We start from the raw sequence: 23,114 nt of genomic DNA, 5'->3' as shown, positions 1-23,114 counted from the left end.
CCATGTCCCTGTTAGGAATCTTCCACAAAAACAGAAGTTTCTGGCCTGGGACTCCTGGGACGCCGTGGGCTGCCTTCCATCCCAGAGCCTCCTGAAAATGCAAGGAAGTGTGGCATGTGTGCGTGAGGCCGGTGGGTGTGTGGGGAGAAAATAGAATGCACGGTGTGTGTCCCAGGGAGATTGTTCATGGTTTTCAGTGCGTGTTACCAGGGCTGGAGGGGACGAAAAGGGGGGTTCTCTGCAATAATGAGAAGCTTTGTCTTTCGCTGCGGTGGAAAAGGTGGGAGGGCCCGGGGATCCCTGGGGCTCAGTTTCTCCATCTGCACGACAGGATGGGTGGGCGGGGGCCGGGACTGAGAGAGCCTTTAGCAGCTGGTCGGGGGAGAGGGGCAGAGAATGTTCAGTGCCTGTCTGTGCCGGGCATTTGGAAGCCAGTGGTCACGATGTGCTGCTGACGCCTGGCGCAGGATGCGCGTGGGGGGCCCAGAGGCCAAACCTCCCATAGCCTGAAGGATGATCCTTAGCCGTGGAGACTGGTCCTGCCGAAATGCCCCCGTGGAAAATCCTGGCACCCTGCGGTGGTCTAGCTGCTCTGTGCAGAGCAAGCCAGAGCCGGCCCGCTGCGGCCCATCGGCTACCTGGGCCTCCCGCCCCCGCGCAGCTCGGCGAGGCTGGTGCTGTTTGGGACCACAGCCCGGGCGCCGCGCAGCCCAATGGACTCCCCGCGATGAGGAAATGAATGCTGTACGTCTGTGCCGGGTAGAGGCCACGGCCACATGTAGCCACGGAGCGTTTGGAATGTGGCAGGTGTGACCAAGAACCTGAATGTTTCCTTTTATATCCTTTTAATTCGCTGAAAATTAAGCTTGAACGGCCACATGAGGCTAATGGCCACCAGACAGCACAGCCCGGCAGCACCCAGGGGCCCAGGCAGACACCCCTGGTTGGAGGCTGCGGACTGAGGATACCTCCCTGCCCCCACCTCCAGACCCTCCCAACATTGATCCTGGGTGAGCACACCTCAGCCCGGGACTCAGGGCACTTCACAGCTGGTGGGTCCCATCTACCCTGGCAGCCCCTGCCCCTCAAAGGGCAGCAAGGGAGACAGGCCCAGAGAGGGAAAGTACCTCGCCCAGGGCCACACAGCAGAGAGAGGAAAGAGAGCGCAGGCTGCTAGACCCTCGCTCTTCCACCACCCAGCTGTTCAGAAGAGCCTCGAGAGTCATTGGAGGGACTTGGCCAAGGCCGCACTCTCGCCCTGACACGCTGTTTTCAGTAATAAAGCGTTTCTCCCACAAGCCTTTGCTGAGTCCTCTGGGTGACCACGGCACCTAACTGGGGGTCTGTGTGCCTCAGTTTCCCTTTCTGTCAACGGGAGCAGGAACAGCTGTGCTGTGGGTCTGCTGGGCGTGCTGGCACAGGAACAGGGCTGCAGTCATCCAGGTGGGGCGGGGCTGCGGGACCCGGGAGCAGGGATGGGGCAGCATGCAGGCAGGGGTCCCTGCAGGAGGAGCGCAACCGGCTGTTCCCGGCGGGGAAGAGGATGACCAGCCTGAGAGGGTGAGAGTGAGTGAAATGTGTGTGTGTGTGGGGGGGGGCTGGTAATGTGGGCGGTGGAAGTTTCTGGAACTGGGTGTGATTCCCCAACACCACTAATCCTCCGGGGACCCTGGGTGAAGCATTTCTCCTCTGGGGAGACTGGAAGGCTGCAAGTGCCTTGGGGGGTGGGGCTTGGGAACCAAGTGATGGTGGCCAGGAAGGGCTCAGTGGGTGCGAGGCTGGCCCACTGTGGCCTGTGGGTCTGTCTCCCTGGCACCCTCTCCCACAGCCCTGGGCTGACCAGGACTCTTGTCCTGGCTGGCAGTCATCACAGTCAAAGGACAGGGGTCTGGTTGGGCCTGAAGACGAAGGCCCAAGGCTGGGCATGCTCCGGGCCGCTCTCCCGAGGCCTGCCCTTGCAGGGAGGGGCCTCTCCTCCACCTGTCACCCGAAGCTATAAGGATGACAGAGGGCCGGCCGGCTCTCCAGCCTCCGTCAGGGCTTGGCATCTCACAGCGATCACACCCTGTGACTTACAGCGCGGGAAGCCATGATTTATACGACGCAGTGCAGAGCGTCTGGGCCAGTTTGTCCGCGTCTATAATGAAGTGGCTCTCAGAAGAGGCAGCCGCTTCGCGGACGTTTTCTGAGGGGGGAGGACGGGGAGGCCCATCCATCACCCTCTCACTCCCCTGGAGGCTGTGCAGCGTTTTTGCTGAACCGGCTGAACAGAGTCGCATCTGTTACTCCCTGCAGAAATCATCAAGGAGCCAAACTTGGCCATAAACGGGAGGCAGCTCAGAGGGGACAAAGGTGGAGGCTGACCTGGGAAGCATGAGGCATGTTCCAGCTCAGCCACGGGGCAGAGTGCCTGCCGTGGAAAGGAGGCTCGGACAAGGCTTTCTCCCACGGGGGCAGCGCCACCCTGTGCCGGCCATCACTGGGCACCGGCCCCATTTGATGGATGAGAAAGCTGAGGGTCAAGGAGCTGGATGTTCCGGCAAGAGGTGGAACACAGCACTTCTCACGCAGGCCTGAGTCTGGAGCCCGGGCCCTTACCCACCTGTTCCACTGCCGCCAAGGAAAGCAACCCTGGGGCTGATAATTCTACTTCCCCCAAGGAGCTGGCACCCGGATCCCTGTCTGGGTCTTTGCCGACTCATCTTGCGGTGGTGGCGAGAGAGTTGTTAGCGTTTTCCCTTTAGGTGGGCGGAAATATCTATTTACCCTGCAAGGGAGCAGTCTCCGCAGGCAAATTCCTAACTAGCTAAATGGCCGTCTTGCCTACGTGGCAGAGAAGACACCCACTGTGACAAATGAGCCACTCTGCAGGGAAATGTTTAAGTAGCACGTGTACCCACAGCACACCAACACAGATCGCCATCGACAGGGGGCTGGGGACGCGGGGGCCGGGTTGGGGGGTCTGCCCCACGGCCAGGCATGGCTCCCGTCCTAGCGTGACAGGCAGGACTTCCGGGGGTGAAGGGGGGGTGGGAGGGCGCACCGGACACTAGACCCCCAAGGTGGGTGTGGGGAAGGCATTGGTTGCCCCAGGCCCGGGTGGGTCAACAGGGAACTCTCACGGGACCCTCTCAGTCATGCAGGGGGTCCTTGAGGGGCGAACGCTAGAATGGGCCATGGTCTCAGGCAGGGGCATTCATCCTGGGCACGCAGAGCTGTTCCAACAAGGGTCTTCACGGAATGGGGGTGCACAGAGCTGGTGTGAGCCCAAGGCCACAGCATGGATGGGGGAGTGAGAGACAGCCCCCCCCACTCAACTTTTGCTCCCACCAATGCTGACCACAGTGGGTCTGGTGGGGCTCTGAACCCGGCTGGCTGGACACCGAGGGGTGGGCTCTTCTAGCTTGGAGATGATCTCGGGCAGGGGCTGCCGATTCCATTCACCCTGCAAAGAAAGGACCACGCGGTAAACTGAGGCTGGAGGGGTGAGACAGGGCACTGCCTTCCCGGCCACTTTCCCCCATGACCTCTTGGGTTCTTGCCCTCAAATTCACCTTGTCCCAAACTGAACTCACGCTCCTCCCCTCCGGTTGCTACCTGGGGGTCCTGACCTGGAGTCCCCCGGCCCCCCCCTCGACTCCCTGTCTGTCCCTCACTTCAATCCCCACCCAGATGAAGCAATCAGAGGCCCTGGGTGCAGGTTGAGTGCGTAGCCCCTCCTCCCCAACAAGGCTGCACCAAATGCCACTTTTACAACCACATCAGATGTCCACACCGAGTCTTTCTCGCCAGCCAGCATTAGCCCTGCCCTCGGTGCTGGGAATGTTTGATTCGGCGATTACTCCGCTCCCAAATGCCTGCAGGAAATCTGCCTCCCAGACCTGCAGGCTTACAGATCCTTCCCCACCCTGCTCAGCACCAGCCCAGCCTCCACCAGCAGCTTGCTTGTGCTCGCTCAATCCGGAATAAATGAGATGCCTTTGAATCCCCGCGGGTCCCAGATAAAGAGACCCGCCGGCCCACAGCTTCAGACTGTTTGGCTTCTCACCTGCCCCTCCCCCTGCCCTTTATTTTTAGGCTCTGGCGGAGTTGCTGGTGCCCACCCCCCACCCCTGCTCACACCACCCACCGAGATTAGTCCTGGGGTGTGATGCCGCCCCGCCTGGCGGCGCTATCAGTCCTTCCCTCTGCAGGCCGTCTGTCTGTCTGGGGGCCTGTCTGCCACCCCCTGATTTCTCCAGGTGTTCAGAGTGAGCGCTTCCTTGCCGGCCTCACGCTGGGGTCCTCGGCGGGGCCCCGGGAGTAGAGGGGCAGCCCCCGGGGCTTGCGTACCTGGAAGCGGACAGCCGAGGACTTGTTGCAGTGCATGGAGATGGGAGCAAAGCCATACAGGGCCCTGAGCACGTCCCGGCTGAAGGAGTTCCAGGGAACCGAAGCAAACTGCTTGGGGACAGAGGCCTGAGGGCAGGTGCACACTTCCTCCTCATTGAACCTGGTGGGGAAGGAGACACAGCCCAGGCTGGGGTGGGGCCAGTGGGGTGGGGGGGGGGGGGGGGGGGGGGTGACCCCCCCCCCCCAGCCCCGCTGCCGCCAGAACGCCGTCTGGGCTCTGCCTGCCCGCCCGCCCGCGATGGCTAAGAGACTCCCTCTCTCGAGTCGCCTTGGACGGGCTGGGAACGGCTGCTCCAGGGCTGGGCCGAGGGGGCTTGTCGGGCCAAGTGCAGGCTCAGCAGGAAAAGGGCATGGGGGTCCCTGTGCCACGCTTGGGGACACTCCCATGGCCCGGCACCTGTTCACCAGGTGGAAGTACTTCTGCAGGAAGCCGGGGTCCACGGCGCTCTTGCAGAGCTCCAGCTGCGTCTGGGGGTAGTAGTGCACGTAGTTGACGCACATCTCCTCCAGGATCCCGAAGCCCCCCTGCGGGAGGGGAAGGCGCCCGTCAGGACCCGCGCTTCGCGCGTGCACACTGCGCTCATTCACCGAGGGTTCTCAGTGAGCAGAGTGCTGCCTCCCTGGAATTCCGTCTCCCTCGGCAGGAAAGACAGACCACGCACGAACCAACAAGTCAGCCGGCAGCAACACGTGTGAGGAGGAGAACTACTACAGGGCGAGCAGAGAGGGGGATGAGTGTGCCCATTTTATGGATGCAGAAACTGAGTCCCAGGGAAGGTAAGGGGCAAGGCCTGTGTGGACACAGCCTCCCCACCTTGGCCGAGGAGGGGTCCCCTGGGGACCCAGGGAGAGCCTGGGGACCGGGACGGTAGCTGCGAAGGCCCTTGTCTCTCAGGTGCGAGGGTTGTCACACTGTGGGAAGCTCAGTCTGTCTGTTGAGAGCGGCCCTGCCGTCCCCCTCCTCAGTCCCACCAGTGACACAGGGGCCCCTGAGAGGAGGCAGCAGGGCAGCTGGGGCCGTGGTCTGAAGAACCTGGCGTCTGAGACACTGGGGTGCTCATGGGGCCTGGATATCCCGGGACGGGCCACCGGTCTCCCTCGAGGAGGCAGGTGGGACAGGGAGCAGGGCCCTTGCAGAAGTAGCGCTGGGCGGGGGTGGGCCTGGGGGTCCCCTTCACCCTTCTGGCAAGTTGCCCCCTCCTGCCCTCGGCCTCAGTGGGTTCACCTCCAGAATGGGGAGACGCTGCCCTCCGGCCGGGGGGCTTGCCTATGGCAAGAGAGCTCAGAGCTCTTGGCGCCTGGACCAGCCCTGTTGCCTGCTAGCTGAGGGCCCTTGGTGGCTCCACCTCACTGTGTCCTGGTGGCACCTGCCTCACGGGGTCCCGGCAAGGCTTTGAGGGTCCCTGAGCTCGGACAGGGTGAGCTGCCACGTTGAGGAAGCACTCCACTCCAGAGCTGTTATGTGGACTGAGCCCCTCTCCAGATAGAGGAAGGGGGTGCGGGGTTTAGGCCAGGGCTGTGTGCCTGCAGAGCACTCCTGCTCCCCGAGTTTGCACCCATGGGCGCAGAGTAGTGGTCCCCCCAGATCCAGAGGGAGGGAGGAACTGCATGGCAAGAGCCTTGCAGGCACACGGCCCTGCGTTAAATCCCCGCTCCGCCTGTTATCGGCTGTGTGATCTCCGGCAAGTGTCTTCCCTCTCTGAGCCTTTTCTGTCACCTGTGAAAATACAGAGACTCCTACCTTGAAGCCTGGGGTGAAACAACTCAAATGTTCATCACTGGAGAATGGATCCACGGCTGTGGTCCATCCAGACACTGGCATGTCGCTTGGCCGTGAAAAGACAAGAAATACTCGTAACAACTGGGGTGAACCCTGACGACGTGATGCTGAGAGCAAGACGCCCGTCACGAGAGGGCACAGATTCTAGGACTCCCTGTATCTGAAGGTCCAGGATGGGCAAACCCACAGAGACAGAGGGCGGGACAGTGCTTGCCAGGGGCTGGGGGGGGGGGGGGGGGGCGGCGAAGGGGGGACGGTTTCTTTGGAAGGATGGCCAGTTCTAAACTTGACTATGCGGATGGTTGCACGCACCTGCGCACAGACTAAAAAGTCACTGTACTGCACACTTGAAATGGGTGAGTTGTTTGGTACATGGATTGTATCTCGATAAAGCCATTGGAAAAACGACTGAATGAGCGCCAAAAGTGGGGTGCCGTGTGGTCGACTGGGGTCCCGGGGGCTGTAGCCCCAGGTCTGTTCCACTGGGCACGTCATGGTTCCCAGGATAACTGGGGGCCTCGGTGATGAACGAGACGATTAGCAAGCCTCTGTTGGCTGGCGGTCAGTTTGCCAGGCCAGCCCGGGCTGGTGCTGCCGACCACGCGTCATTACGAACAGCACAGCCTTTCACTCTGCAGAGTGCGCCGGCCACCTGCCCGCACAGCGAGCCTCGAGGACAGTGTCTCCCGGATGGACCCTCCTCCTGGGCTACCACAGTGCAGCCCAAATGCACCATGTCACATCCCTGCCGAGCAGAGTCAGCCACACAACCTACACGGTCTGCTCTTTGCCAGAAGCCCCAGAGGGAATGGTGTGAAGACGGATTTTCTGCAGCCTGCTTACTTTTGCCATCCACAGTCTGCAGGCTTGGTACCGGAGGTCTGAGGATGTTCTGGGTCCTCGGGGCCTTCCTGCAGCCTCCCCTTTGCCCGGGCACTCACTCACCTCCCCCAGCCCGCACCTGACCACCCTCCCTCCTGGCCCGGGCCCCTGTGGCACTGTGCTGCTTGTCGCCTGCCCCTGGTGTGGCCTGCCCCGCTGGTTAATGGAGCTCCATGAAGACAGGGATCGACCAGGCGCCCCTCGCCCCCGCGTCCGCACACAGGTGCCGGTACGTGTACTACAGAGTCACGTGGGGAGCTCCTTCAACCACAGATGCCACGTGTCACCACCCACATTCTGACTCCAGGTCTGGAGTGGAGCCTGTGAGTTTGTGTTTCTACCAAGTTCCCCGGGGGGAGCTGCGGCTGCTCACCCGGGGACCACACCCTGAGAACCGCCGGTTTACTGGATGAGTGAGGCAGGGCACCCCCTGCCCTCCGACAACCGACGCTCGAGGTGATGACTTAAGACTTGTCCTCATGAAAGCATAGAAAGCCCCGAATGGGACCCCCCCCTCCCCGCACTACCCCAGGCCTCACACATCCCACAGGTAGGCAGCAGGGAAAAGTCAGGGTGACTTACCACAGTGGCCAGCTTCCTGTCTCCGGTGTTGTAGGTACAGGAAGTGATGAGCACATCCCCCTGGGGATCCAAGCCAATAGACGCTCATCAGCACCTGCGCACCTGGGGTAACAGGTGCACTGGGCCTGTCCCACGTTTGACCAAGCTACTGCATATGCCACCACACGTGGTCATCAGCCCATTACTGAGGAACCCCGTGGTGGCCTCTGGGCCCCCACAGGTGCGGGTCAAAATCTGGGTGTCCCCGGGGACTGACTACCGTTGGCTTCTGTGGCTCCTGATCAGGTACACAGGTCACAGTAGTGCAGACTTTCGGCCATGTCACAGCCCGTGGGTGAACTTGGGCCACCCCCTACCTGACCCAGGGGTCCCCTTCTGCATGATCGGGGCCCCGCCAGCGACCCCCATGCCCTTGTCTCTCCCTGAAGCTCTCGGGGTTTGTGGCCGGCTGATCCGGCAGGAGGACGCAGGTCACCCCGGGTGCTGCCGGCTCAGGTCTCCTCTGAGGCCTCTCTATGACGTCCTGGTGAGTCTTACCGCAGGATGGCCCCAGACCCTGCCCTGCGTGCACGTGGTTCTAGAAGACCTTCCCGCGGCCTCTGCCATCCCCCATCCGCTTCTGTCTCTCCTCTAGGGGGGCACTCCCAGCCCTCCCGGCCTCCCCATTCTTGACTGGCACTCACCGGGTGCACAGACACGATCTTCTTCAACATGCGGATCTCCTGGGTGGGCAGAGGGGAGACTTCAGACGGCTGCAGACCCAGCCCCCAGCCCCCTGTCCTCCCCGGCTCTCTGGGGCTGTGCTCCCAGCCCCTCGGGGGGAAGCCAGGACTGGCTAAGTGTGGCCTCCGGCCAGGAAGGGATGAGAACAAGAAGGTGGTTACCCAGGACAGACTTACCATCGGACTGCCTGGGTCCCCTAAATTCTGCAATCAGCCGCATGCCAGAATCTACCATCAGAGTCCCTCCCCAGGATCGAATCTCCCAAAGAGAAGGGCTGGCCGCTGTGTGCTCTCGGGTGTCGGGGCCTGGCCCAGGAGAGGGAACCCACTATAGGGGTGTTCCTATGGCCGCGGGAGAGAGAAGATGCCACAGGCCCCCAGCCAGGCCCTGAGCAGGCCCCTACCTGGAAGTGAGGGCTGTAGTGATCATCCCGGTTCACAACCTCCCTCTCTCGGCCGTCCCGGGCCAGCATGGTGACCACCTTTCTCCCGGTCAGGTGTGTGTGGAGCTGAGAGGCGAAGATGTGGATCCCTGAGGGAGGCAGGGCCTGCAGGGCAGGGGACGGCAGGGTCAGGGCCTGGCACGCGGGGGACCCGGGCTCCGGCTGCCGGCCCTGACCACAGGCCGTGGGACACAATGCCCAGTTTGCTTCCGCAGAAAGTCTGCATCGCCCGGCCTCATCTTTCTCCCTGGACGGCTAAGGCCCCCTTCTGGAAACGCAGCAGGGCATGAGTTGCCTGCAGAGCGATGTCATTGTCACCGCCCAGGTCTTCCGAAGCAGCAGAGGCTCGGGGTGGGGGGTGGACAGCCTGCTTCCTTCTCTCTGAAGCCCCTGAAGGCTGCTCAGTCCACTATCCATTTACTCAACAGACTTTAAGGGGAGCCCCCCCCGGCAGGGGCCCATCAAGGCGAGCACGGTGTGACCTCCTTGCTCTGCAGGCTCAGGTCTGGGGTGAGGCTGTTCCGTCCAGCGTCCGCCATGCGCCCACGCAAGCAGGCCCTCGGCCGCCCTGCCGCACGAACTCGGGTCACCGGCACAGCCCCCGGGGGACCCTCCCCTGTCTCACAGCCGTGGCACTGACCACGTCCCATCGAGACGCCTTGCTTCACCTTCTAGGGAGAGGCCACTTTCCTGAACTTCAGGTGAATTTGGTTGAGACGGAACATTTCCTAAGCGGATTACACACTTGAAGCGTGTTCTTCACCGCCTGTCACCTCCCTGACCTCACAGCACCGTGCCCTGCTAGGTGCTGTCCACAGCGTTGGCAGCTCAGGGAGCTCCCGGGGCCATGGCTCTGTCACCAAGCGACCCCGGACAGCGGTGCTTCCTGCACGTGGGCTGATTTCTCTGTATGCCTTCCCCCTCGTGCCCTCCACCCACTACTGTCCTGCCCTCGGCATTAGGGAAACTTCGGGCCCCCTTACAATGATTTAAGGACCGGGGAACTGTATGGCCACACCTGTGACCGTTGGGCGTGGGGCCTGGGAGCCTCTGCTGACTCACGGGGCCCTGGGTTTCGCTACCCTGGAGGCTGGCCGCTCGCCCAGAGACGCGGGGGTCTGATGAGTGCACAGCGATGTGCCGTCCTGCGGCCTGGGGTCCCAAACACTATGCTTTTTCTTGGCTTGTCCATTTCGACAAGGATATCTCGACCACGCCAGCCTTTCGATTGCCGAATTTACGCCCCTTGGTGATCTGCTAAAGGAGAGGCAAGGCCAGACTCCGTGGAGCCCCTTCAACGAGTAGTCCACATGATGCAATTTTCAAGAAGAACGTACTGTTGGAAGGGGAAGAAGACTAAGGTGGGTTCTTTTTCTTTCCTCACAGTAAAGTATTTGGAGACTTGCAAGAGAAGGCGGGTCTGTGCGCCCAGGCTGCCTAGAGGCGTTCTCCAGGGCAGGGCTCATAGCATCCTGGGCCCCTTTCCCTGGTGCGTCCTGAGTAGGCCACCCCCCAGCTCCAGGCCCACGCCACAGAGCCTTTCACGTGGCAGGAGGCGTCACCGATGGGAGCTCTGGGGACATGGGAAGGAGCACCAGATGCTGGTCTCAGACCAAAGGAGCTCCTCTCCTGCACGGCTAATAGCTCTGTTTCTCTTTGGCTTGAGGGCAGGTGGGAAGCCTGCAAGCTCAGGGGCCCAGGGGGAGCACAAGTCCACGTGGAGAAGCAACTCACTGGAGAGGCACATCCACTCCACACCTCATCACGGCAGCCTGGAGGGCGTTTGTGAGATTTATTCAAACTGAAGCTCATGTCCTCTGTGCATGGCAATTTCTGGAATCTACCTGATAAAACGTGTCCCTGGCGTACAAGGAGTTCCCTGAAGCCTCTTGTGATGGGTGAAAAGTTGGCGGAGGTCTGCACGCTGGCGACCAGGGGGAGGTGAACACAGGCGGGGCTGGGCGAGGCAGGGGAGCTCCGAGGGCGCAGAATCCGGGGAGTCTCTGCTGCTCCTTGGGAGCGTTTGCTCCAGGGTCTGCACCCCACCTATGTTCCCACGGTCCTGAGAACGGTGCCCCCTGGCCTCGGCAGCGCAGCCCTGGTGAGGTCCACCGTGAAACCATGCTGGGCACAGGCATGTAGCCGCCAAAAGGCAAGTTACAGGACAAAGGTTTCCTATTCAGCTTGTTCTCTCTCAGACACCACATATAAGGGCATGTAGCAATTTATCGTCTGGCTGTTTGAGGGGGAGGGGAGAGGGTGCTGCAGCTGATGGGGGGCTCTAACTGGCCCTGCAGTGCCTGCACTGTGAGTGGGGAATGCACGTCTATTTTACTCACAGAATGAAAGCAGAGTTTCAAATGCAGCTCGAGGAAGCCCTGGCTGGCACGTGGTGTAGACCAGGTGGGAGCCAGGCTGTCCCTGGGGCGGGAGGCCCACAGAAAGGCTCCTTTGCACACACAGGGGAGGGAGGGCCGTGATGAAGCTGCAGGGTGGGGGATCCAAAGCCACGAAGCCGCCCTTCCTTGCTCACCACCCGTAGGACCTCCTCCCGGGAGCCGGGGCGAGGGAGCGGCAGGTGCCAGGCCCTGCCCCGCTTACCAGCTGGGTGCACTTGTCCGTGCAGTAGCCGGTAAGGACGAAGGCCGTCTCCTGCGGGGGGATGGCCATCACAGGCGTGTACACCAGCCCCAGCTCCATGATCCCCGCATCGAAGCGCCGGAGCGTGGCCGTGTAGTGGAGGCGGATGCCTGAGGAGTCGCGCCGGCCTGGGAGGAAGAGGGGCGGAGGTGAGCGGGTAGCTGCCCCCACGGGTCGCCCCAGTGCTCTGGCTCCAGCAGACCCCCAGCCCCCCTCAGCCACGCCGGCCCCCCACACCTGCTCCCACCTGCGGCCCACACCAGAAACCAGCCGCCTTCGCTCCCACACCTGTTTATGCCAGGCACGCCCACATGGAAAGAAAGAGCCATTGTTTCTATGAAAACTAAGCGGATGCTTTGGCAAGTCTTGATAAAGGCGGGTAACTAAAACCGAGCGACGGCAGGCAGTGGGCCTGAGCTGCCTGCAGGTTATCTGGGATATCTGGGAGGCCGGCAGTTCCTCAGTTGGGCTTTGCAAAGGCTCCATGTTCCTCCCACTTGCAAAGGAATCTGAAGGGGAATCCACCTGCAGGACGACCTGTGGGGGTGTCTGTGCAAACAGGAGGGCAGGTAACGGCGGCTGCCCCGTCTCATAGAGGAGTCTCAGCACCCTGGCCAAGGTGGGCTAGCGCGTGTGTCTGTGTGCTGAAGATGCACCTAAGGTGCATCCTTCTTGCTGCCTCCCACTTTACTCCTCTGATTACCGCCTGCAAGATCAAGGCGCACCCCGGGCACGCATCTGAGGACATCACGGGGCATTGAGCAGGAGCCTGGAGCGCTGGAGTAGGGCCGGTGTCCGCTGTTCCACCCCCTGGCTCGTGCATGGGCCCAGACTCCACTTGGTCAACAGCAGTGTGCTGTGCCCTCTCGGACAAGTCACTGTCCCTCTCTGGGCCTCTCTGGTTCAAAGTTAAGAGCCTCTTCCAAAGGAGAACACCGTGCTTCTGCCCATCACTGTCCAGCCACACCTGCTGGCTCTTCTTGCGGTTTGCTAATTGGAGAGTCCATAAGCTCCCTGGGCAGGCCTCCTGGTGGTCACACGAAGCTGATGGCCAGAGGTCACGGACGCTGGCAGCCAGAGGCACGGCCACATAACCATGTGGCCTCCAGTAGCCCCCTGCTCTACCCCTGCCTGGAATCGGTCAGCCGAGTCCCTGAGTACTTCAGTGCAGAGCCCTGGCCTGGCCCCACGGGCCCAACCACTCAGAATGTACAGGGGAGCTGGGATATGGGCAGGGGAGGCCATGCAACTGAAGAATCATCCTCCCCAATTTACAGATGTGGAAACTGAGTCTCGCAGCCTGAGCTGAAGACTGCCCAAGATCACAGGTCTGGAAAGTGACAGAGCTGCGATCTGAGCCCAGGGCGTTGCCAGGGATCTGGCGGTCTCCCTGCTCATTCGCCCTAAGGTGGAGCCAAGAACGCCCCTCTTGCCTCCGCCTCCCCCTTCCCTACTCCAGCCCCCCCGCACCCCCCCCCCACCCGCCCTGCAACATCCAAACTCAGCCTCTGTGTCTCTGGGCCGGTTACATCAGAGGATAATAATAAAAAGGCAATGCAATTGGTTAAAATTCAGATGGGGATTAAATAATGAAATAATTGTGGCATTTTGATATTTATAGCCAAGCGGCCCATCTCCAGATTTGTGAAGTGACAGAGCGTCCTTATATTTGGCAAAGGATCCATAAATATAACCAGATAATCAGGAAGAGACAGACCTCCCTGACGGTTAAGGAGTTTTCAAAAATCCATTTGCTTTCAGGTTTTAAATGAGCAATAAATCCCACATCATGCTAAAGCCCCAGCTGACTTATGCCCTTCTCTGTGCACGCTGTAGGTAATTCCAGTGGTGGCAGAAAATATTAGTTATGCCGCCGGGAGAAAGATCGCTGGCAGCCATTGGCGGGGCACAACCTGGGGCCCACATGCAGCTGGGAGCTGTGTGTGGGAGCTCTCCCAGCCTCAGGACAGCTGCGGGGGGCCAGGGGGACCCCCGTCAGGGTCACGCAGCTCAAGAGGGACGGGCTGGGGCCCAGGCTGGAGCTCCCGTTCTCATCTCTCAGGCTATTTCTTCTCCTCGCTTCCACAAATGAAAGTAAGTGTCCTTTTAAAGAGAGAGAGGGAGAGGGTTATGTGGCCGCATGTGGTGGAAGGTGCTGGTGTTACAGACGAAACGTTTCAGTTCCTGACCCCGTTACAACTGGCATCACCATCCTAAAGATCGACTCTCGTTGTCCGCCTGCAGGTGCAGGGTGATCCAGCAGCACTGCTGCACAGGGCAGACCTCACTAACGAATGACAGTGCTACCCCGCTGGGCCCCGGACAGCCTCAGATGCCTCTCCGACAGGGAGCCCCATGCGGCTGCGGAGGATCCACTGGAGGAGCCCACAAGCAAAGCCTGTTTGCCACCCCCGACCCGAAAACATGTGCATAGAAAATCCCAGACGCGTGCTCAGATGCAAGCGTGCCTTTGCTCTGCTGGGATGTGTTTTGAGAAGCCAGGGAGGAGCACCCAGCCGGAAATGCCCCCAGTTGAGCCAGGGCTCTTCCCTCGACCTGAAAATAATCCCGGGGGCAGTGCCTCCCAGGGCTCAGGCCGTCAGAAGGTGGGTTCTGGGCTCTGGATGGCCTGCACCTGCTGTCCTTCCAGGTGCCCTGTTGTGACCCAGCCTGTTGTGGGGACGGCAGAGACATCGTGCCTGGGTGCCGGCAGCCACCCTGTTGGGGAGGGGCAGCTGGGGACAAGAGGCAGCTACTGGTCTGAGCAGCCTCGGAGAAGTGGGACTTCCAGGGAAATAGGGCACAGCACTCCGGCCCGGGACCTCTCTTCACTGACCTTGAACCTGTTGACCCCACTACAGAGCAAGGAGGGGGTGTGGGGAGGAGGTGGGCCACTTGGACTCCGACCAAACCGGTATCTAAGTGATTCCTTACAGCTTTGGAGTCCGACCAACCTTGCGGGTTCAAGTGCAGTGCAGCCACCAGAGAGCTGTGACCGAGGTCCCCGCCGGCCTAGACCCAGACCTCCTGGCCCCACCTACTCACTTCATGGCCCGGTGGGAGTCCCTTCAGCCTGGGCCTTAATTTCCTCATCTGCAGATGGGCATGCAAGAAGCCTCTGCCTCCCTTTTCCAGAGGGTGGTACCTGGCAATGGGTGCTTGTGAGGAAGATGGGGGTGCTGCACCCCCACCGTGTGGGGTGCAACGATGAGCCGGCCGGACGGGGCCCTGCCCCAGGGAGCCCACTACAGTCTCGGGAGAGGAACAGAAGGAAAGGCGTAAGAGGGGTGCCTGCCTCCATGGGTCGTAAGGAGGCTGCACTGCAGGGAGGGGAGTCCAGTGCTGGGCAGACACCCCAATCACCTCCCAGAATGGGCATGTCCGAGCCCGAGGACTCCGAAGGGAGGACAGAGGCGGGGGTAGAAACACATGCTTAGAACTCCCTACCTTGGATCTTCAGCGGGTTGTGGTAGTGAACTTCTAGACGGAGATATCTGGAGGACCCGGGGCCCCCAAAGGCAAGGCCTGCTTCCTCCGGGTAGTAAAAGGCCTGCGGGGGATGGGTGGGGGGTGAGGAATCAGACACATGCAAACTGGTGTCTCACAAGGGGTTCCTCCCAGACGGGGCTTGGGGCAAACCCACCCAGCTGTTGGGGCCTGAGCTGTGGTGGCGGGTGTTGGCGGGGCAGCGGGATTAGAATGGTGCTCTCCCGCTGATGGGCAGCTCACTACCAGCCCACCTGGATATCCTATTCAACTCGAGGTCAGGGAGTAGGGGGAGCTGGTGTCCCGGGGGCGAGCCTACCCCCCAGGCCCTGCGCATGGCCCTGCCTCGCCCTCCTCTGCATTGGTGGAAGCCCCGTGGATGCAGCCCGCGGAGGTCACAGCACCTGCCACCCACCCGCCAGGACCACACGGTGCACCCTGTGCACAAACCCCCAAGTCCAGTGGGGAAGCAAGATCAATACTCACCAAGTACCTACGCTCAAATTTTGCATTTTTATAGAACAGCCACAAAGGCTGGAAAAAGCCTCGTGGCCCAAGAGGGCTGGAAGAGAGACGGAGCTGGGGGTGGCGTTATGTGGGTGGGGCCCTCTCCGGTGGCCTCACGAGTGCCCTCTGGAGCCCCCTGCTCGGAGGCCCTCAGAGGTGGGGGGACACAGGGTGGAGGAGTTGGGGCCCCCACGGCTCCGGGGAGGCGCAGGGCCCGCACCTTGGCACCCAGCGCCCAGGCGGCTAGCACGTGGCGGCAGTAATTGAGATGGTCAGGCTTCATCTTGGAGTCGCAGGGCCCGCTGAACTGAGGGAAGCTCTCGAACTGGGCGGTGCACTGGAAGACCTCCATGTGGTGGACCAGGGCTTCGTTGCCCTTGGTGACAATGGGCTCGTACTGGGGGAGCGGGAGGGCACTGAGCCTGGGGCCACGGACACCTGCCTGCCCGCCAGCAGCGCCCCCCCGCCGTGGGCCTCTACTTGCCCATCTGTAAAATGGGAGGGTTAAGGGAAGCAATTTCCAGGGGCGCTTCTGGGGCCCGGGGCTTTGAAGGGGGAGCCACCAACCCGAAACCAGGCAGAATCTGCCAGAAGCCCACAAAGAGCTCCAGAGCGAAGGGCATGAGGATCGCTGCAAGTCATTTCCCGATAAGGTGGGGATAGGAAGGTGTCCTCGTGTAAGCGTGGCCGTGGCCGGACAAGGACACAGAAGCTGCCCTGAGGCCAAGCCTGAGCCAGTAGACCAGGCTGGCCACCCCTGTGTGACTTTGGGCACTCACACAATGTCTCTGGGCTGCACTTTCTGTGTTGAGCATGCACCACTGTGGAGATGGAGGGGGTCCCTGCCTCCCTGTCCCCCAGGGCCAGGAAGAGAGCTGTTGCCCTCACATCGTATCTCTGGGTGGGTGTTTAGAGCAATTGAGCTGCCTTTTCATGAAGGGGGATGTGACCTGACAGATAGACAGAGGCCCTTCTAGTCCCAGGGGAAGACGCAGAAATCAAAACATCAGTGTCCTTTGGTCCAGTCTGGGCAGTGGGGGCACAGGTGCCCTGGGAGGCTGGGGGCTGAGCAGGTGACAGGGTGCCTGGGGTTCAGGCAATGGGGGTACCCCTGGTGCAAGGGGTTCATGAACCATGAATGGCTTTCCAGGACAAGGATGTCTCCCCAGCGGGCCCTGAGGCCCCAGGAGGAAGCAGAGATGGGCCCTGGGACCCGCCTCCCCCCCAGGTACCATGACGATGTGGTGCCGGGAGAAGCCATCTGGAAGCTCGGTGATGTAGCACCAGTATGTGGTCTTCTGGCTGGGGATCAGGATGTCCGGGGTGTGGATCTCCATGGAGTGCATGTCCGAGGGCAAGGCCGGGACGGAGATGTTGGGCTTTAGCAGCTGCACCCTCTGCAGCCCAGTCTGCAGCGCCGACGTGTTGATGGCCTCCAGCGACCCGAAAGGCTCCTCCAAGATCCCGTACACCAGGTGGACGGTGCCATCCTGCAGCCGAGACACGCAGACCCCCCCGCCCCACCAGAGCTGGGCTCCCGTAACCGGGCGCTGCTAGGTCCCTGCCACCTCACCTGGCAGGTGACATGCCCGGCTCCTGTCTCTGTGAAGGAGGGCGTCTTTGAGGATGCAGCTGAGATTCCGTCCCCGGCTAATCACCCCCCAGCCCACAGCTTGCACCAGGCATTAAATACATGTTTTCTTTGCAAATATGATCTATCCACATTCGCTAAGCATCCATTCTGCCAGCCACTGCTGGGCCGCCTGAGAGCCAGACCGGCTGGCCCCCCTCAGATATCTGTCCCCTCCACCACCCCCAGGGCCACCGGGGATCAGGTGTGGGTCATTTCCTCGAGTCCAGTGAACAGCCTGGCGTGAGAAGTCAATAACCCCGTGAAGGGAAAAACACCAAACTGGGGCTTCTCAACAGTCGCAATGAGCTTGGAGAGTTGTGCTGTCCCACTGAGGCCGGACAGTGCAGACATAGAAAGTTCTAGTCGGCACCGTGCTAGAGGTCACAGACAGACCCAAGGAGGCGAGAGTCTGGGCTTGGCTTTCCCCCACCGTGCTGCCAGGAATGTCCGCCTGTGTCTACACGTAGGATGTGGGCCTACATGGATGTGTTTTCTGGGCACCAGTGGATGCGTGCGTATGTTTGTATTCGTGGTGGGCAGCCCCTTTGCTCTCTGAGTTTACATAAACCTGGGGCCCCTGTGACAGCTCTCACCTAAGGACATATCAGAGCCTCAGGCTGTGGGCTCCCCCACACCCCGAGGCTCTGAGCTGAGCTCACGTACGCCGTGGCTGCACCCCGTGCAAAGTCCTTGGAGAGGGTCCTCTGCCTCTCCTTCCTTGCCTCGTCCATGGGGACGGTGGCTCAGGAGTGTAAGGACTCCACGGGCTGCCGTTGGTCCCCGAGCCAGTCCTTCCCCTGTCTGGCCTCAATCTCCTTGTCTGGCACACAGACAGCCCATCACTGCCAGACTGGAAAGATTACACACGGTGACCAAGGTCAAAGTGCGCTGGAAAATTAAAAGAATTTTGTCTTCAAGGCCAAGCTGGGTGGTTTTTCCCTAATGGGTGTGTTGGAGCAGCTCGAGAAGCCTATGGGGTTTTTAGGATCCACGGTGGCTCTGAACTCCTAGACGGAGCTGCTAGGGCCTTGCAGGTCACCCTGCTTCTCCTGCACTTTATAGACATGTCAACCAAGGAGGTCTGGAGGGGGGAAGGACCTATCCCAAGCCTCGCAGCCCATTGGCAACCAGACAGTTAGTGAAACCGGGTCTCCTGGGCTCTTTCCAGAATTCCACCTGAAGATGAGGGACCAGAAGGAAAGAAAGTTGGGAGCAAGATCATTGTGGTCCCAGTTTGAGAGGCTTCGGGGCAGGACCCGAATCTAGAAATATCTCGGCTACGAGTCAGTCAGGAGTACTTCTTGAAGGGACCAGAGGCTGATGGCAGAGCTGGTCCCTTGTCCTCAGACCCGAATCTAGAAATATCTCGGCTACGAGTCAGTCAGGAGTACTTCTTGAAGGGACCAGAGGCTGATGGCAGAGCTGGTCCCTTGTCCTCACCCAGCACCTCTGAGGTCCCTCCCTGGCTTTCTCTCTGTGCACAACGGGGCCCAGGGGCGCTGCCCTAGGTCGTGGGGGTACTCCACGATCTCCTGAGCACATGGGGCCACCACCCACCTCAATGAGATAATCCTTGGGGTCACAGGTGTCAAAGGGCCTCTTGAAGAGCAGACACAGGCCTTCTGGTGTCCTCTGCGCCTGCAGCAGCTGGTAATCCTGCTGGGAATCCAGGTGGATCTGTCCCCACTGGTCACTCCAGGCATCCTGCAGAGACAAATTCTGACCCTGAACACCAGGGCCAAGCAGTAGGGCCGGAGCTCAAGGTTGGTTGCTCCCAGTGTGGCTGTGGGTCCGGGGAGTGCTCCTGGGTTCGCGGGGGGGGGGGGTCACTCCCACTTTCTGGGTCTGGCTGGAGATGGCAGAATCAAGCTCTAATCCCACTCGCTTCCTCTGCTCCTTGAAGCAGGGCTCTCAAATGCCAACCAGGATTCACCAGGGCTGGGTAAGGACAGACATCTCTCCACACATCTCTGAGACCCCAGGTGAAAGGCAGAGCTGGGATGGGGACTTGGGCCCTGGACACCCCAGCGTACCAGGACAGTGTGCACCGAGAAGCCATCCGGAGCACGTTCCCAGACCTCTGGGCAACCAGAAGGTGCCATGATGGGGAATGGGTACCTTGGACAAATACCGCTCCCCTTGGTCTGCAGAGGGAGGGGTCGTGACAGCACCTGGAGCCATAGAAAGGGGACACATGGAGACTGGGCCAGATGGGGGAAGCAAGGGAGAAACCAGCTGGGGGGTTTAAGGTGGCTCTCTCTCCCCGGTGCCCACCCAGACCTCGAGCACCCCTGAGAGTGAGCTCCACCTTAAACACTTAAACAGAGCCCCAGGCCTCTTGCTCCCCTCGCCTAGCCCTAGCTCTGCCTGGAGAGAGTAAACTGAGGCCCAGGGAGGAAGTGGGCCTGCTGCATTTTGCCGGGACGTTAGTAGGTGGTGGATCTGGCCAACCCTGTCCTGCCCCTACCACCCTCCCTCCCCTACTCCTGTGCACCTGGCTGTCAGGCCTAACAGTCCAGGGCCCTTCAGGCCAGTGTAGGGAAAGAAATCACCTGCAGAGGATGCTCAGAAGGAGGGAAGAACCACCCCCACCCCCCCCCCCCAGGCCCCCGCCACAAGACTCTGTTCCCATTCAGGAGCACCACGAGCCCTTGGCCTTAGGATTCTTTTTAACCCCGTACCCAGGCCTAAAGCATGTTCTCTTCATTTCCTTGAGAAAGAAAGAAACCTGCAAAAGAGTTTGCAAAATTTCCCCTAGAGAAAAGCACCACCACGAAGCTCCTGCTAAGGGACACTACCCATTTGCAGGACTAATTTTAAACAGAGGCAGAAAGTTAGTTTGATCTTCAGCTGGAAATCTGGAATATATTTGTTGAATATACGGCTCAAGGAGGAAAAACAAGTCTGACATTTGTTTGCACAGGAATTTGTTGTGCAAATTAATCTCGCAGCGTGCGGGAGGGCGAAGTCACCCTGGCTCTCTTGGCAGCCAGGAAAAGCTGCCCCGAGAGGAGCTAGCACTCCTGATTCAGGGGCCCAGGGACTCCTCTGGGAATGGCTGATGGCTCAGAGCTGGGGCTGTCCCAGGTCTTTCTGGGCTGGGATCCCGCTGAGCCTCGGAGCATCCTTGTGTGGGGGAGATAGCGCAGCCAGATCTGGGCCCCCACCCGGCACCTCCACCCTGTCCTACCTGGGCGGCCCCAAGCATTTGGCTCCAGCTCGCTGGCTCAGCCTCCAGCAGCCCCTGCTGAGCTGTGGTGGGGGCTGGATGGAGCACCGCTGGGCTCCAGCAATATCAGCCGCCGTCAACTCCCCTGAACTCACAACAACCCAAAAATGTGGAGGAGGATTACTGTCCCCATCCCTCAGATAAGGAAACCAAGTCCTGGGGCCAGGAGCTGGCTGCACAAGTCAGGACTCCTAGCTCGGCTCCGACAGGTTCCCCCATTGAAGTGAAGTAAGAGAATCCCTCCTCACAGATGAACAAAGTGCCTCCTGACTTTAAAAAAAAAGTTTAACCCTCCTGTGTATGTTTTTGGGGAGAGAGGTGGGCTTCATCCCCGTAGAGGTCCTGGCGACCAGGCCCATTTGGGGCAGCTGGCAGCCCCAGGCTCGCGGCGGCTGGCAGCCCCCGCCCACCTGCACCTCCCTTCACCTTGTAGAGCACCCCAAAGCCTCTCTATCTCTGGTTTGGAGGGAAACCTCTCCTTCCTCCACACTTTCCAGGAAGAAGAGGGGTACATTTTGGAGGCAAGGAGTCAAGAGCACATCCTGTTTCAGATCAGCTCGGTAGGTTTGTTCCACACCTGGGCCGGTGGGGGGCGGGGTGTCTGCACCTGCTCACTTCACCCTCGTGTGCGAGCTAGGTCCGTAGATGCTGTGTCCTGGGCAGTGGGTGTGCGTGCCTGGTGCGGTGCTCAGCCACGTGCGACCCCTAGGCCCACGGGCGCGGGGTGTGCAGCAGGGTGCGCTGGGTGGTGTTGGCGCCGAGGGGAGACATGGGGTCCGCCCTCACGAGGTGGGGGCAGTGTAGTACCTTCATTTATGTGATGTGTGTGTCCTTGGGGCGCAGCAGCGCTCCTTGGGTGCTCTGCATTCTGTTTTGGAGTGTGCGGTCAGGGACCATGGTGGGCATCTATCTCCCATTTTGTCTTCAGATGGGCAGCCCTGAGACGCCCAAGCTTGGGACACGGACTCTGCTATGATCAGAGGGAAGAGGAACGGAGAGGCGGGAGAATTTCCTTTGCTGGGTTAAGGGGAGTGAGTGTAGGATGAAGGTCGGGTGGGGGCTGGGTAGGGACAAGGTCAGGAGCACGGGGGTGGCGGGGAAAAACTTACCCCACAATAGGCGTTGTCCCCGTCGGTCCAGAGCACGACCAGGTCAGCGTTCTCCAGCTCCCCACGGTCCGACATCCCAAACAGGACCCCGGCCTTGAGCTCCTGCACCAGGAGCTGGAAGTAGACGGTCTCCTGCGTGTAGCTGATGTTCCAGGAGAGCTCCAGGGACCCCTCGGGGTCCAGGGATATTCGGTAGGGGAAGGGACTCTCAGGGGGTGCCGAGCTCTGCAGTGCGGCCACCAGGATGACCAGGAAGACAGCCACCGCCGTGCCATACATGGAGGCCGCCTCGCGCATGCTGGGACTGGGGACCTGCATGGCTCCGTGAGCTCGGCCGCCCCACTGGGACATTTATGTCCCAGCCCTCCAGGGGGTGGGCCCAGGCTGCACTGCTAATCACATTTGTCTGGTGGGGAATTCAATTGTCTCGGTGACCCTCCCAGCAGCCTGTGCCCTGGGGCAAACCCTTTGCCTCCCTTGCTCTCCTAATTGTCACTAATGACACATGGGCATCATCAGTGGGAATTGAAGCCGACTGGCTGATTCGCTTCCCTCGAATCGTCTCTAAAGAGCTGTCGGGAGTGGGGCCCCTCCTAGCAGCCAAAAGGCCTTCCAGATGCCTCCGGCTGGGGACCGGGCTGACCAGCAGGCAGGCTGTCTGGTCCTGTCCCGACGGGGTTGGCAGGATGGGCCCCAGGTGACAGATAATCCTGTGCATGGACATCTCCCCGTCCACGGACGTTCAGACTGAGGCTCCAAGGCCTTATTTCCGAGGTGACCAGGGAGTAAGGAGACTTCGCGGCTGGGGGCCTGGCCCAGTGAGCCGTTTCTACGAGGCTGGAGGGTGGACCAATTTCAGACTAAAAATAAAAGACGGTCCCCACATAGTCCCTGTGTTTAGACATTCTCTCCGTGGCCTGCTGTTCCCACTCTGGCCGCCTGTCTATTTCCTCACACGCTCCAGCTGGTGCCACGGCTGCTCCAGCAGGAGTGGGTGCATTGCTAGGGGCTGGGGCCAGAGGGCACGGGGTGCGTGGCTGGGGGACAGACTTTGCAGGAAAGGGTGCAAGTGACGGGCCTGCTTCCCTATCATCAAAGCTCCCAAACTTAGGACGTGCCTCAGCCTAGAGCGTACCCAGCCCGGATGTGAACCCTCCCAGGCCAGTGCCTATAGCCCTGTTTCTCCAGCACCTGCCACAGGGCCTTTGCACAGACCCATTGGTGCAGCACCCCAAGTCCCTCCCATCCTCCTCTGCAGGGTGGACTGAGCCTACTTGTGCAGCTACCTCCAGGAAGTTCTCCCTGATCGCCTCTGCTCTGACTTCTAGTCCCTCCCTCCAGGCACCTGACTCCCTGTCTCCCTCCCTCCGTTCCTTCTTCCTCCTCCTCCTCTTCCTCCCCTCTTTGGACAAACCCAGACCCCAACCATAGGAACACAGGGATGCCACCAGCTGGCGCCTGACTTTTAGTCCTCAGGTATCTGCAGAGGCCAGCCTGGAGCAGGCCGTGCTGGGCTCAGGTTTTGCTCTGAACCCTGTTCCTTAGGAAGGAATGACTGTCTATGTGAAGATGGAATTTAGGGAACATTCCAGCCCTCTCTGGGCCCTGGAGGTGGTGCTTCCTGCCTCATGGGGACCGGGCTGCCCTGCAAAGCCAAACCAGGCAGAAGAAAGACACACGGAGGCCATGGAACCCTCCCCTCTACTGCA

General features: G+C 60.6%; 1 protein-coding gene across 1 annotated transcript; it reads right to left on the bottom strand.

Annotated features, from left to right (window-relative positions):
* Positions 1 to 3,313: 3,313 nt before the first annotated feature.
* On the bottom strand, positions 3,314 to 21,723 carry DBH (dopamine beta-hydroxylase). The gene is made up of 12 exons (XM_021691551.1): positions 21,406 to 21,723; positions 18,625 to 18,771; positions 16,667 to 16,924; positions 15,655 to 15,831; positions 14,889 to 14,991; positions 11,403 to 11,569; positions 8,763 to 8,906; positions 8,320 to 8,358; positions 7,637 to 7,696; positions 4,790 to 4,917; positions 4,333 to 4,492; positions 3,314 to 3,445 (listed from the first exon to the last, which is right to left on the bottom strand). Exons 1-12 carry the CDS (start codon positions 21,721 to 21,723, stop codon positions 3,314 to 3,316), a joined length of 1,833 nt encoding a protein of 610 aa, XP_021547226.1.
* Positions 21,724 to 23,114: the final 1,391 nt, after the last annotated feature.

The sequence above is a fragment of the Neomonachus schauinslandi genome, chromosome 13, assembly GCF_002201575.2.
Source record: "Neomonachus schauinslandi chromosome 13, ASM220157v2, whole genome shotgun sequence".
Lineage (NCBI taxonomy): Eukaryota > Metazoa > Chordata > Mammalia > Carnivora > Phocidae > Neomonachus > Neomonachus schauinslandi.
This window is presented reverse-complemented; position numbering and strand designations above follow the sequence as displayed.

What these genes read in the sequence shown, in the direction of transcription:
- DBH (XM_021691551.1), bottom strand. Translation starts at nt 21,723, where the DNA reads ATGCAGGTCCCCAGTCCCAGCATGCGCGAGGCGGCCTCCATGTATGGC. An exon ending in CAACCCGCTGAAGATCCAAG is followed by an intron (nt 11,570 to 14,888) that starts GTAGGGAGTTCT and finishes TCTTCCTCCCAG; the next exon opens with GCCGGCGCGACTCCTCAGGC. An exon ending in CCTCGGCTGTCCGCTTCCAG is followed by an intron (nt 3,446 to 4,332) that starts GTACGCAAGCCC and finishes CTTTCTTTGCAG; the next exon opens with GGTGAATGGAATCGGCAGCC.